This window comes from Panthera pardus, unplaced genomic scaffold (genome assembly GCF_024362965.1).
Source record: "Panthera pardus isolate Hobbes unplaced genomic scaffold, ASM2436296v1 HiC_scaffold_7, whole genome shotgun sequence".
Taxonomy (NCBI): Eukaryota; Metazoa; Chordata; class Mammalia; order Carnivora; family Felidae; genus Panthera; species Panthera pardus.
Genome location: NW_026527002.1, coordinates 33,737,793 through 33,751,363, shown reverse-complemented (window position 1 = coordinate 33,751,363; position 13,571 = coordinate 33,737,793). Strand labels below are relative to the sequence as shown.

The 13,571-nt window shown below is 38.9% G+C and overlaps 1 protein-coding gene across 5 annotated transcripts in view; it reads right to left on the bottom strand.

The window, feature by feature from the left end:
- WWP1 (WW domain containing E3 ubiquitin protein ligase 1) overlaps positions 1 to 13,571 on the bottom strand; it is a 133,667-nt gene that overhangs the window by 59,892 nt on the left and 60,204 nt on the right. For all 5 annotated transcript variants that reach the window (XM_019453395.2, XM_019453392.2, XM_019453393.2 and 2 more), the window contains one exon: positions 8,823 to 9,007. In XM_019453395.2, coding sequence (XP_019308940.1) covers positions 8,823 to 9,007 — 185 coding nt within the window. The remainder of the gene's footprint in view (positions 1 to 8,822; positions 9,008 to 13,571) is intronic.

Below are 13,571 nucleotides of genomic sequence, written 5' to 3'. Positions count from 1 at the left end.
GGATAGATAACATAAATCACAGTTCTCTGAAACTCACTATTACATTTACTCTCCTAGAATTATTGAGGATGTTGCTCACACTATGCGGTTTTTTCATACAATCCATAAAAGATAGAATATCAGAAACAGTAGCTGTTTTAACTGGTCTGTTCTTAATTTAGACACAGTTCCAAATAAAATAAGGTGATGTTTCCTTTTCTGCTTTGCTAATAACTCTGAGACAAATGTTCCTACTACAAAGCAGATCAGAAATCAGAAAATAAATGCATTTGCCTCACTAATGTCACTCTTGTTATATGTATTTCTCTTCTCTTCATTTTCCAGCCACCTTAAATTAATGACCAAAGAGTTCTACTTATTGTGACCACTCAGGATCTTTAAGTCCATCTTAAAAAAAAAAAAAGGCATTAATAAATTAAAATTTAAAAACCCATTCAGATTCATGGGCCAACATGGTAGAGAAGTAGGGGGATCCATACTTCCCGCGTCTCTCAAACAAAGAAGTGCTGAAGCCAAAGGACTTTAAACCTCAAGAGTCCGGGAGGAAAAGAGGCTGAAATCTACCAGGAAGAAACTTGAGAAAGGACAGGTGGGTGATTGTGAACTGGGGGAAATAAAACCCACAGAGTAGGCACGGAGGGGAGAGATCCCCTTCTGTTGAGAGACGAAGAGAAGAGAAAGCATGGCTGGGGAAGTGTAGGACTGACTGTATCTGGACAAGAGATACAGTCTCTTGTCCCAGGACTGGGACTGAGAGGGATCCTATCTCTAACTGTGGGGCTTTCTTCAGACTGGGGCCATCTCCCTGTTCATGCACCTGGGGAGGAGGGGAGCCAGCCCCGGGTTCGGTGGTAGATCAGGGGCACAGTCCACAGGAGAAAGTGGACCCCTCCCTGGAGGGCTGTGTGACAGAACAAAGCCTGCCTGTGTCCTCCACCCCCTGGGGCTCAGTGGCTAGGTTGAGGGTGCAGTCTGCAGAAGGAGAAACCGGCCCCCTCCCTGGAGTGTGCTGGGAGAGAATAAAGCCTGTCTGCTGCCTGCGTATACCACCCCCATGCACCTCAGCGAGGTCAGCAGCGCAGTCCACAGCAGGAAAAGGCAGTCCTCCCTGAAGTCCGGCAGCACAGGCAAAGCCAGGCAGGACCACATATCAAGCTGCACAGAGAGGCACTTCCTCAGTGCCAGAGCACCTGGAGCGGGTCTTTGAACCCTAGCCAAGCACTGGGCCAGGGGAGTTGGGGGAGCGAGAAGGACCGCCCAGTCTGTGCCTGTGGCACAGTGAGGACAACTGGAATGGAGTCCACTGGGTCACAGGGAAGAGACTGGGGGATTACCATTCCCTCCCACCATCACCACCAAGGCAGGACCTCAGGGATCAGTCCGGGGTGGGACAGATAGTGGAGGTGAGACCAGCCTACACCAAACCACGCCCCTCCGTGCAGGTAACAGCTTATCTGCTGGAGCCAGATACATACTGTGCAACCAGAGGGCTCCATAATCCAGACCAGTGATGCTGCATAGCCTGGATTAATTCCAGGACAATTCTTTAATTCCAGGACAATTCTTATTTAGATATATTCTCCCTTCCTATCTCTTCCCTCCTCTAGGCTGGTTGCTCTGGTTGTTGGTTTGTTGAAGCAGACATATTTAATGCATTCCCTTGATACATGTTCTACATCTCCTTCTGTACTTTCCTTTCTCTCTGGAATAATCAAGCCATATACTTTCTCTGCCTGGGTAACTTTATCTTTGTCCCCCCACCCCCGCGACCTCCTTCTTTATTTTCCTTTCTCTCTCTCTGGATTAAGTCATTTAGTCTCTCTGCCCGGTCAATGTTTATTTTCTCTTTGTCCCCGCCCCTGTCATTTCTCTCTTTGCATGTGCTCCTCCATCAGCACTGCCTCTACCTTGTTCTTTACTTGTAGCTGGTGATTCTGTTTTTTTGCTTTTGGATTGTTTTTGTTTGTATGTTTGTTTGTGTGTGGGTTTTTTTTGTCTGTTTGTTTTATCTGTATGTGTGTTTATGTGTCTTTGTTTCCTGTTTGTTTTCCTTTACAGGACTACTTCAAGGAACAAATCAAAGCACACCTCGTAGAGGGTCCAAAACATCACTAGCAGTAGAGAAATAAAATAACCAAAGTCACAACAACAGAGAGCAAGTAACACTCTCCAAAAAAACACTTCCTGAAGGGCCAGGCCCTGGACAGTGTGTGACCCCCCCTTTAATATAGCAGTGCTCGCAGGTGCCAAGCGCATAACGAGCTTTTAAAATTCATAAGGAACAGAAAACTAGCCAAAATGATGAAATGAAAGAATTCCCCTCAAAAGAAATTCCAGGAAGAAGTGACAACCAAAGAATTAATCAAAACAGATATAAGCAATATAACTGAACAATAACTTAAAATAATAGTCATAAGATTAATTGCTGGGCTTGAAAAAGGCATAGAAGACAGCAGAGAATCTGGTACTGCAGAGATCAAGGAACTAAAAAATAGTCATGATGAATTAAAAAATGCTATAAATGAAGTGTAAATAAAATGGAGGCAGTCACAGTGCGGATTGAAAAGGCAGAGAGGAGAATAAGTGAATTAGAAGATAAAATTATGGAAAAAGAGGAAGCTGAGAAAAAGAGAGAAAAAAATACAGGATCAAGAGGTGAAAACTAGAGAACTAAGTGATGCAATCAAATGGAACAATATACGTATCATAGGAATTCCAGATGAAGAAGAGAGACAGAAAGGGGCTGAAGGTGTACTTGAACAAATCATAGCTGAGAACTTCCCCAATCCGGGGAAGGAAACAGACACTGAAATCCAAGAGGCACAGAGAACTCCCTTCAGATGTAACTTGAATTGATCTTCTGCATGACATATCATAGTGAAACTGGCAAAATACAAGCATAAAGAGAGAATTCAGAAAGCAGCTAGGAATAAATGGGCCTTAACATACAAAGGTAGAAGCATAAGGGTAGTAGCAGACATATCTACTGAAACTTGGCAGGCCAGAAAGGAATGGCAGGAAATCTTCAATGTGATGAACAGGAAAAGTATGCAGCAAGCCTGTCATTCAGAATAGAAGGAGAGATAAAAGTTTTCCCAAACAAAAGCTGAAGGAATTCATCACACTAAACCAGCACTACAACAGATCCTAAGGGGGATTCTGTGAGTGAAATGTTGCAAGGACCACAAAGTACCAGAGACATCACTACACGCATGAAACCTACAGATAACCCAATGACTCTAAACCCACACCTTTCAATAATAACATTAATGTAAATGTACTAAAATCTCCAATCGAAACACATAAAGTATCAGAATGGATTAAAAAAACAAGACCCATCTATTTGCTGTCTACAAGAGACTCATTTTAGACCTGAGGACACTTTCAGATTGAAAGTGAGGGGATGGAGAACTATCTATCATGCTACTGAAGTCAAAAGAAAGCTGGAGTAGCCATACTTATATGAGACAAACTAGACTTTAAATAAAAGGCTGTAACAAGAGATGAAGAAGGGCATTATATAATAGTCTATTCATCAGGAAGAGCTAACAATTATAAATGTCTATGCACCGAATTCGAAGCACCCATATATTTAAAACAATTAATCACAAACATAAGCATCTTATTGATAAGAATGTGGTAATTGCAGGGGACCTTAATACTCCACTTACAACAATGGACAGATCATCTAGACACAGAACCAGTAAAGAAACAAAGATCCTGAAAGATACGTTGGACCAGATGGACCTGACACACATAATTAGAACTCTACATCCCAAAGCAGAAGAACATACTTTCTTCTCAAGTGCACATGGAACATTCTCCAAGATAAATCATATACTGGATCACAAAACAGCCCTCAATAAATATAAAAGAATTGAGATCATACCATGCACACTTTTAGATCACAATGCTATGAAACTTGAGAACAACCACATGAAAAAGTCTGGAAAACCTCCAAAAGCATGGAAGTTAAAGAACATCTTACAAAAGAATGAACAGGTCAATGAGGCAATTAGAGAAGAAATTAAAATACATGGAAACAAATGAAAATGAAAACACAACAATCCAAACCCTCTAGGATGCAGCAAAGGCAATCCTAAGAGGAAAATACACTGCAATCCAGGCCTATCTCAAGAAACAAGAAAAATCCCAAATACAAAATCTAACAGTACACCTAAAGGAAATAGAAGCAGAACAGCAAGATACCCCAAACCCAGCAGAAGAAGAGAAATAATAAAGATCAGAGCAGAAATAAACAATACAGAATCTAAAAAAACAGTAGAGCAGATCAATGAAACCAAGAGTTGGTTTTTTGAAAAAATAAACAAAATTGATAAACGTCTAGTAATGCTTCTCAAAAGAAAAGAGAGAGGACCCAAATAGATAAAATCATGAATGAAAATGGAATTATTACAACCAATCCCTCATAAATACCAGCAATTATCAGGTAATATTATGAAAAATTATATGCCAACACACTGGACAACATGGAAGAAATAGACAAATTCCTACCACCCACACACTACCAAAACTAACAGACCCTAACTAGAGAAGAAATTGAATCAGTTATCAAAAATCTCCCAACAAATAAGAGTCCTGGACCACATGGCTTCCCTGGCGAATTCTACCAGACATTTAAAGCAGAGTTAATACCTATCCTTCTCAAGCTGTTCCAAAAAAAATACAAGGGAAGGAAAACTTCCAGACTCATTCTATGAAGCCAGCGTTAGTTTGATTCCAAAATCAGACAGAGACCTAGCAAAAAAAGAGAACTACAGGCCAATATCCCTGATGAATATGGATGCAAAAAAATCTCAACAAGATACTAGCGAATTGAATTCAACAGCATATAAAAAGTATTATTCACCATGATCAAGTGGGATTCATTCTTGGGCTGTAGGGCTGGTTCAATATTCACAAATCAATGTGATACATCACATTAATAAAATAAACAATAAGAACCATATGGTCTGGTCCTGTCAATAGATGCAGAAAAAGCATTTGACAAAATGCAGCACCCTTTCTTAATGAAAACCCTCAAGAAAGTCAGGATAGAAGGAGCATGCTTAAACATCATAGAAGCCATTTAGGAAAAGCCCACAGCTAATATCATGGGGAAAAACTGAGAGCTTTCCCCCTGAGAGCAAGAACACGACAGGGATGTCCACTCTCACCACTGTTGTTTAACATAGTATTGGAAGTCCTAGTGTCAGCAATCAGACAACAAAATGAAATAAAAGGCATCAAAACTGGCAAAGATGAAGTCAAACTTTCACTTTTTGCAGATGACATGATACCCTACATGGAAAACCTGACAGATTCCACCAAAAGTCTGACAGAACAGATACATAAATTCAGCAAGTTGCAGGGTACAAAATTAATGTACAAAAATCGGTTGCATTTTTATACACCAATAATGAAGCAACAGAAAGACAAATAAACTGATACCATTCTCAATTGCAACAGAACCATAAAATACCTAGGAATAAACCTAACCAAACATGTAAAAGATCTGTATGCTGAAAACTATAGAAAGCTTATGAAGGAAACTGAAGAAGATACAAAGAAATGGAAAAACATTCCATGCTCATGGATTGGAAGAATATTGTTAAAATGTCAATACTACCAAAGCAATCTACACATTCAACACAATCCCAATCAAAATTGCACCAGCATTCTTCTCAAAGCTAGAACAAATAATCCTAAAATTTGTATGGAACCATAAAAGACCCCGAATAGCCAAAGTAATATTGAAGAAGAAAACCAAAGTGGGAGGCATGACAATCCCAGACTTTAGCCTCTACTACAAAGCTGTAATCATCAGGACAATATGGTACTGGCACAGAAACAGACACATAGACCAATGAAATAGAATAGAGACCGCAGAACTGGACCCACAAATGTATGGCCAACTAACCTTTGACAAAGCAGGAAAGAGTATCCAGTGGAAAAAAGACAGTCTCTTTAACAAATGGTGCTGGGAGAACTGGACAGCAACATGCAGAAGAATGAAACTAGACCACTTTCTTATACCATACACAAAAATAAGCTCAAAATGGATGAAGGACCTGAATGTGAGATAGGAAATCATCAAAACCCTAGAGGAGAAAGCAGAAAAAAAAACTCTTTAATCTCAGCCGCAGCAATTTCTTACTTGACACATCTCCAAAGGCAAGGGAATTAAAAGCAAAAATGAAGTACTGGGACCTCCTCAAGATAAAAAGCTTCTGCACTGCAAAGGAAACAATGAACAAAACTAAAAGGCAACCAACGGAATGGGAAAAGATATTTGCAAATGACATATTGGACAAAGGGCTAGTATCCAAAATCTACAAAGAACTCACCAAACTCCACACCCGAAAAACAAATAATCCAGTGAAGAAATGGGCAGAAGACATGAATAGACACTTCTCTAAAGAAGACATCCAGATGACCAACAGGCACATGAAAAGATGCTCAACGTCACTCCTCATTAGGGAAATACAAATCAAAACCACACTCAGATATCACCTCATGCCAGTCAGAGTGGCTAAAATGAACAAATCAGGAGACTATAGATGCTGGCAAGGATGTGGAGAAACGGGAACCCTTTTGCACTGCTGGTGGGAATGCAAAATGGTGCAGCCACTCTGGAAACTGTGGAGGTTCCTCAAAAAATTAAAAATAGATCTACCCTAAGACCCAGCAATAACACTGCTAGGAATTTACCCAAGGGATACAGGAGCGCTGATGCATAAGGGCACTTGTACCCCAATGTTTATAGCAGCACTCTCAACAATAGCCAAATTATGGAAAGAGCCTAAATGTCCATCAACTGACGATTGGATAAAGAAGATGTGGTTTATATATACAATGGTATACTACTTGGCAATGAGACAGAATGAAATCTGGCCATTTGCAGCAACATGTATGGAATTGGAAGATTTATGCTAAGTGAAATAGGTCAGTCAGAGAAAGACAGATATATATGTTTTCACTCATGTGGATCTTGAGAAACTTAACAGAAGACCATGGGGGAGAGGAAGGGGGGGGGGGGAGAAAAAGTAACAGAGAGGAGGGAGGCAAACCATAAGAGACTCTTAAGGACGGAGAACAAACTAAGGATAGATGGGGGGTAGGGGAGAGGGGAAAGCGGGTGATGGCAAGGAGGAGGGCACTTGTTGGGATGAGCACTGGGTGTTGTATGGAAACCAATTTGACAAGAAATTATATTAAACAAAAAAATTCAGAGGGGCACCTGGGTGGCTCAATCAGCAAGTGTCTGACTTCAGCACAGGTCCTATCTCATAGTTTGTGAGTTTGGACCCTGCATCGGGTGCTGTGCTGACAGCTCGGAGCCTGGAGCCTACTTCAATTCTCTCTCTGCCCCTCCAGTGCTCACACTGTCTGTCTGTCTCTCTCTCTCTTTCTCTCTCTCTTTCAAAAATAGACAAAAATTAAAAAAAAACAAAAAACAAAAACATTCAGAGGTCAATTCCTACGTTTATAAAAACTCTCAAGATAGAGCAGAGTAAGTCTCCCTCCAATCCTGGGTATAAATATACAGTTGTCTTATCTATAATCCCATGTATTTTCATTCAATTCCTGAATTGATTCCTTACTTTTTTCTACTTTTGAATACTTTCCCATAGATACACAAAACACAGGAAAAAATATAGACTCTGGAAATAAAAGACCAGTATTACAACTCTAGCTCCCAAACATAATCAACCTTAAGATGTTTGAGTTTGAAGAGATTCATCTAAGAGAATATATAAAGATGAAACAAGAAAATTACTTATGAATTTTTACAGCTGAGTCCATTGGAATACAGGATTATAGAAAAAAATCTTCCATAGGCATTCCTTCTGTAATGGAATAATACTCCTGAAAAATCTAGAACTTTGAGAGCTCTCTCAGCTCAAACTACATTTTTCTAACAACTTGTAATACAAAGAAATAAATTATTTGTGTACTGAAGACAGGTTAAAGAAACCATTTATTGGGGCACCTGGGTTGCTCAGTCAGTTAGGTGTCTGATTCTTGATTTTGGCTCAGGTCATGATCTCATGGTTCATGAGCTTGAGCCCTGCATCAGGGTCTGCGCTCACAGTGTGGAGCCTGCTTGGGATTCATTCTCCCTTTCTCATTCTGTCTCTCTCTCTCCCTCTCTCCCTCCCTCCCTCTCTCCCTCTCTCCCTCTGTCTCTGCCCCCCACTCCCTTCCTCTCTCCACCCCCAAGAGAAACCACTTATTACTAACAAATTAATAAACTCACAAAAGTTCTTTTAGAAATATTATATAATGAACTTTTTTTGCATGTGGCATAAAGCCTAAGAATCTATAAGTACATGCTTAGTGAAATGTATTGTTATTTTTTTTTAATTTTTTTAATGTTTATTTATTTTTGAGAGAGAGAGAGACAGACAGACAGACAGACAGACAGACAGACTGTGAGTGGGGAAAGGGGCATAGAGAGAGGGAGACACAGAATCTGAAATAGGCTCCAGGCTCCGAGCTGTCATCACAGAGCCCGATGTGGGGCTCAAACTCATGGACCGCGAGATCATGACCTGAGCCAAATTCAGATGCTTAACTAACTGAGTTGCCCAGGATCCCCAATGAAATGTATTGTTATTTCTAAACTAAATATATATTTGGAATATCCTCCTAAATAATCTAGAAAAATTCAAAACATTAGGAAAGATTTCAGTTATTTAGATCTTTAGATTCCTATCGCAGAACTGAAGATTAAGAAAGATAGTACAGTAAGAGAAGTGTAGGCATAAAGTTTAATTTAGTTTCCATTTAAACAATGAGTCATAAATCACCATACTTACCAGTGTCATTGGCAGGCTCAGATGTGAGTGGTTTTGGAGCTGGTGTATTTTTGGGTCTGGCAGCAACCTGAGACGGAGATGAAGGTGTGTTGTCTCCATTAACTACATATGAACAGCATGAGTTTTGAACTAGAGTGCTTGTAGGTGTATGATTATCTATTCCACTGGTACCTTCAACAACCAACCTTAAAAAAAAGAAAAAAAAGATGCTTTACTTCAATAAGTGCAATTAAGTGACTTTCCATCAGAATTGTCGTAAGAAAGATTTACCAAATTCTTAGTACTCAAGCAAAGTGATAGGTAGAAAGAGTAATGAACACAAGATATAGCATGCTTTTACTACATTAAAGTTTAAATTACTTTCAGTTCTAAGTGTATCCACACTAGCAGATAACTATATATATACTCAGATATATAAATATATTAAATCAAAATAATTTCAGTCCCTCAAAGTAATGATCAAGTTGTACCTTTTAAATATTTAAGTCTAAGGGGCTCCTGGGTGGCTCAGTCAGTTAAGCGTCCAACTTTGGCTCAGGTCATGATCTCATGGTTCATGAGCTTGAGCCCCGTGTCAGGCTCTGTGCCTGGCGCCTGCTTTGAATTCTGATATCTCTCTCTTTCTCTGACCCTCCCCCTCTCATTCTCTGTCCCCCTTTATCTCTGCTTCTCTCTCAAAAATAAATAAATGTAACAACAACAACAAAATGTGTGTGTGTATATGTATTTAAATATTTAATCTAAGAATAATCTTTAAAGTGCTCTTTAAAAAGCATTTCTAAAAAGCATTTTCAAAAAGCTCAAGGAACTTTTAAAAATCAATTCCAACCATTATAATTTTTTAAATAATTTATTTTTTAACTTACTTCCAAGTTAGTTAGTATATAGTGCAACAACGATTTCAGGAGTAGATTCCTTAATGCCCCTTACCCATTTAGCCCACCCCCCCACCCACAACCCCTCCAGTAACCCTCTGTTTGTTCTGTAAATTTAAGAGTCTCATGTTTTGTCCTCCTCCCTGTTTTTATATTATTTTTGCTTCCCTTTCCTTATGGTCATCCGTTTTGTATCTTAAAGTCCTCATGTGAGTGAAGTCAAAAGATACTTGTTTTTCTCGGACTGATTAATTTTGCTTAGCATAATACCCTCTAGGTTCCATCCACGTAGTTGCAAATGGCCAGATTTCATTCTTTTTGATTGCTGGGTAATACTGCATTGTATATATATATAGACCACATCTTCTTTATCCATTCGTCTGTCAATGGACATATGGGCTCTTTCCATACTTTGGCCATCGTTGATAGTGCTGCTATAAACATTGGGGTACATGTGCCCCTTCAAAACAGCACACCTGTATCCCTTGGATAAATACCTAGTAGTGCAATTGCTGGGTCATAGGGTAGTTCTATTTTTAATTTGTTGAGGAACCTCCATCCTGTTTTCCAGAATGGCTGCACCAGTTTGCATTCCCACCAGCAGTGCAAAAGAGATCCTCTTTCTCCACATCCTTGCCAACATCGGTTGTTGTCTGAGTTGTTAATGTTAGCCATTCTGACAGGTGTGAGGTGATATCTCATGGCGGTTTTTATTTATATTTCCCTGATGATGAGTGACATTGAGCATTTTTTCATGTGTCAGATGGCCATCTGGATGTCTTCTTTGGAAAAGTGTCTATTCATGTCTTTTGCCCATTTCTTCACTGGATTATTTGTTTTTTGGGTGTTGAGTTTGTTAAGTTCTTTATAGATTTTGGTTACCAACCCCTTATCTTGTATGTTGTTTGCAAACATCTTCTCCCATTCCGTTGGTTACCTTTTAGTTTTGCTATTTGTTTCCTTTGCTGTGCAGAAGCTTTTTATTTTGATGAGGTCCCAATAGTTCATTTTTGCTTTTGTTTCCCTTGCCTCCGGAGATGTGTTGAGTAAGAAGTTGCTACGGCCTAGGTCAAAGAGGTTTATGCTTGCTTTCTCGTCGAGGATTTTGATGGCTTCCTGTCTTACGTTTAGGTCTTTCATCCATTCTGAGTTTTTTTTTGTGTATGGTGTAAGAAAGTGGTCCAGGTTCATTTCTCTGCATGTCGCTGTCCAGTTTTCCCAGCACCACTTGCTGAAGAGACTGTCTTTATTCCATTGGATATTCTTTCCTGCTTTGCCAAAGATTAGTTGGCCATAAGTCTGTGGGTCCATTTCTGGGTTCTCTATTCTGTTCCATTGATCTGAGTGTCTGTTCTTGTGCCAGTACCATACTGTCTTGATGATAACAGCTTTGTAATACATCTTGAAGTCCGGGATTGTGATGCCTCCAGCTTTGGTTTTCTCTTTCAAGACTGCTTTCGCTATTCAGGGTCTTTTCTGGTTCCACAAATTTTAGGATTATTTGTTACAGCTCTGTGAAGAATGCTGGTGTTATTTTGATAGGGATTGCCAACCTATTGTAATTTTATTAAACACTGGAAAATAAGCTGAAAAGGTCTTCAAATATTGATTACAAATTACAGTGTACTAGGTACTAAAATAATGAGGACATGATAATCAGAAAAGCTAAATATTATATCACAGTTAGAAGAATTTATAGCAAATACATGAGCTGTAAATAAATAAATAAATCTACAACTACAAAATCAAATATTTTAAACCTTATTGGCAATGGATAGGAAGTTGGGTGATATCATGTAAATAAACAGGAGAGTTTTTCCAAATATCTACTCTCCACAAAGCAGCCTAATGTTTCTAAAAATATATCAATCAGATTGTGTCTAGCTATCTTTGTCTCCAAGTTCCTCCTTTCTTACCTTGATATATATACCATATATCAATTTTACTGAACATGAAAACATGCTGTAAAGCCTTCCTGTTTATTACAAATTATCATACGCAAGCAGTAATATTATAATGACTATAGGATTATCCAAAAAAAAAGGATAAATATTATATTCTCGAGTTGGAAGAATTTGTAGAGCATGAATTAACTAAAAATAAACTCACGGTCTTTGCACTTGCTATGTCCTCTGCCTAGAATAATGCTCTCCTGTCAGAACTCTGCATGGATAGTACATTTTTGGCTTTTTAATTGTAGCTCAAATGACACTTTTTCAGAGGTAATTCCCCCAACATCTCTCTTTAAAACAGACTCCCTTTCATTCCTGTCACCTTGTCCTATTTCAATGACTTCACAGTTCTTAATACTATTTCCAATTAGCTAATTCATTTCTTCACTTACTTACTCTTTACCTTTATCCCACCAGAATGAAATTTCACAGGAACAGGGCCAGTATTCTTAGTGCTTGGACTAGTGTCGAGCACCAAACAGGCACTCAATAAGTATCTGATGATGAATGAATGAATGAAACTCTCCTTTCCTTTGTTACCTGTGTATTTGGAATGAGATGTCTTCAGGAAGTTTGGACAAGGAAAGGAAGTTCCCAAGTGATTCTTCTGATTGCACAGCCCTCCCCAGCCACTCAGGAAGAAATCAGTGATCCAAGAGTCTAAGTAGAAGAATTCATGTGAAGTTCTCCTGGTGCTATAGATCTAATCTTTCATTCAAAATGTCTTACTATGCAATAAATTAGTTTTCAGATTGGTCATGACTCAATCTTCTTTACCCATCTAAGATTGTATTACAAAGATTATAAAAACAGATACATATTTTAGATACACAAAGACAAAATATTTTAATCTACCTAGTGTTGTACCCTTTTAGCTCTTAGTTTTTTCCTATGGAAACTAAATAGATTTATTTAAGCCAAATACATATTCAGAAAATATACTTATCTGTGCTCTATGAGAATCATTTAATAACAATTTAGGAGTAATGATGTTAGTAATTTTATATATTAATAGAGGTCACACTTGTCATATACCAGCATATTTTTCAGACATTAACAAGTCACTTTTATGGCAATGTATTTTTATATTTTGAAGGATTCATTATAACCAGTCTATTATATGTTTTTATTCTAATTTAAACTATTCCAAAGAGAAAGCTTTTATGGTCATCAAACTGTAAGCAAAGGGAATTTCTGAGATGGCAGGATGATTTCTGAGGAAAGACTACAATCTGTGGAGCATGTACCTTCTAGTGATCTACTGGAAGCTGCCAATTCAGATAGCAAAAAGATGCCAATTTTCCCACATTATCTGCACCTATCTATTTACTGATATAATATGCCTAAATACAGATTTTAAGAAGCCATTTCCAATAAAAAAGAATGATGTACTGACACATGCTACAACACGAATGAATCTCATGCTAGGTAAAAACGGCCAGTAATAGAAGGTGACAAAGAAAAGAATGAATTAATGACACACGCTACAACATGAATGAATCTCATGCTAAGTAAAAACAGCCAGTAATAGAAAGTGACATATATGTCCATTTCTAAGAAAAGGCCAGAACAGGCCAAGCCACTGGACAAAAAGTAAGTTAGGGCTGCCAGGAGCTGGGAGAGAGGAATGGGGAGAGACTGCTCATGGCTACAGAGTCTCTCTCTCTCTCTCTCTTTTAATGTTTATTTATTTTTGAGAGAGACAGTAAGAGAGAGAGAATGCACACATGCATGGGAGAGGCAGAGAGAGAGAGAGAGAAGGAGGAGGAGGAGGAGGAGGAGGAGGAGGAAGGAAGGGAGGGAGGGAATCCCAAGCAGGCTCAGCACAGAGCCTAATGTGGAGCTTGAACCTACCAAGCATGAGATCATGACCTTAGCTGAAACCAAGAGTCTAACCCTTAACGGACTGAGCCACCCAGGTT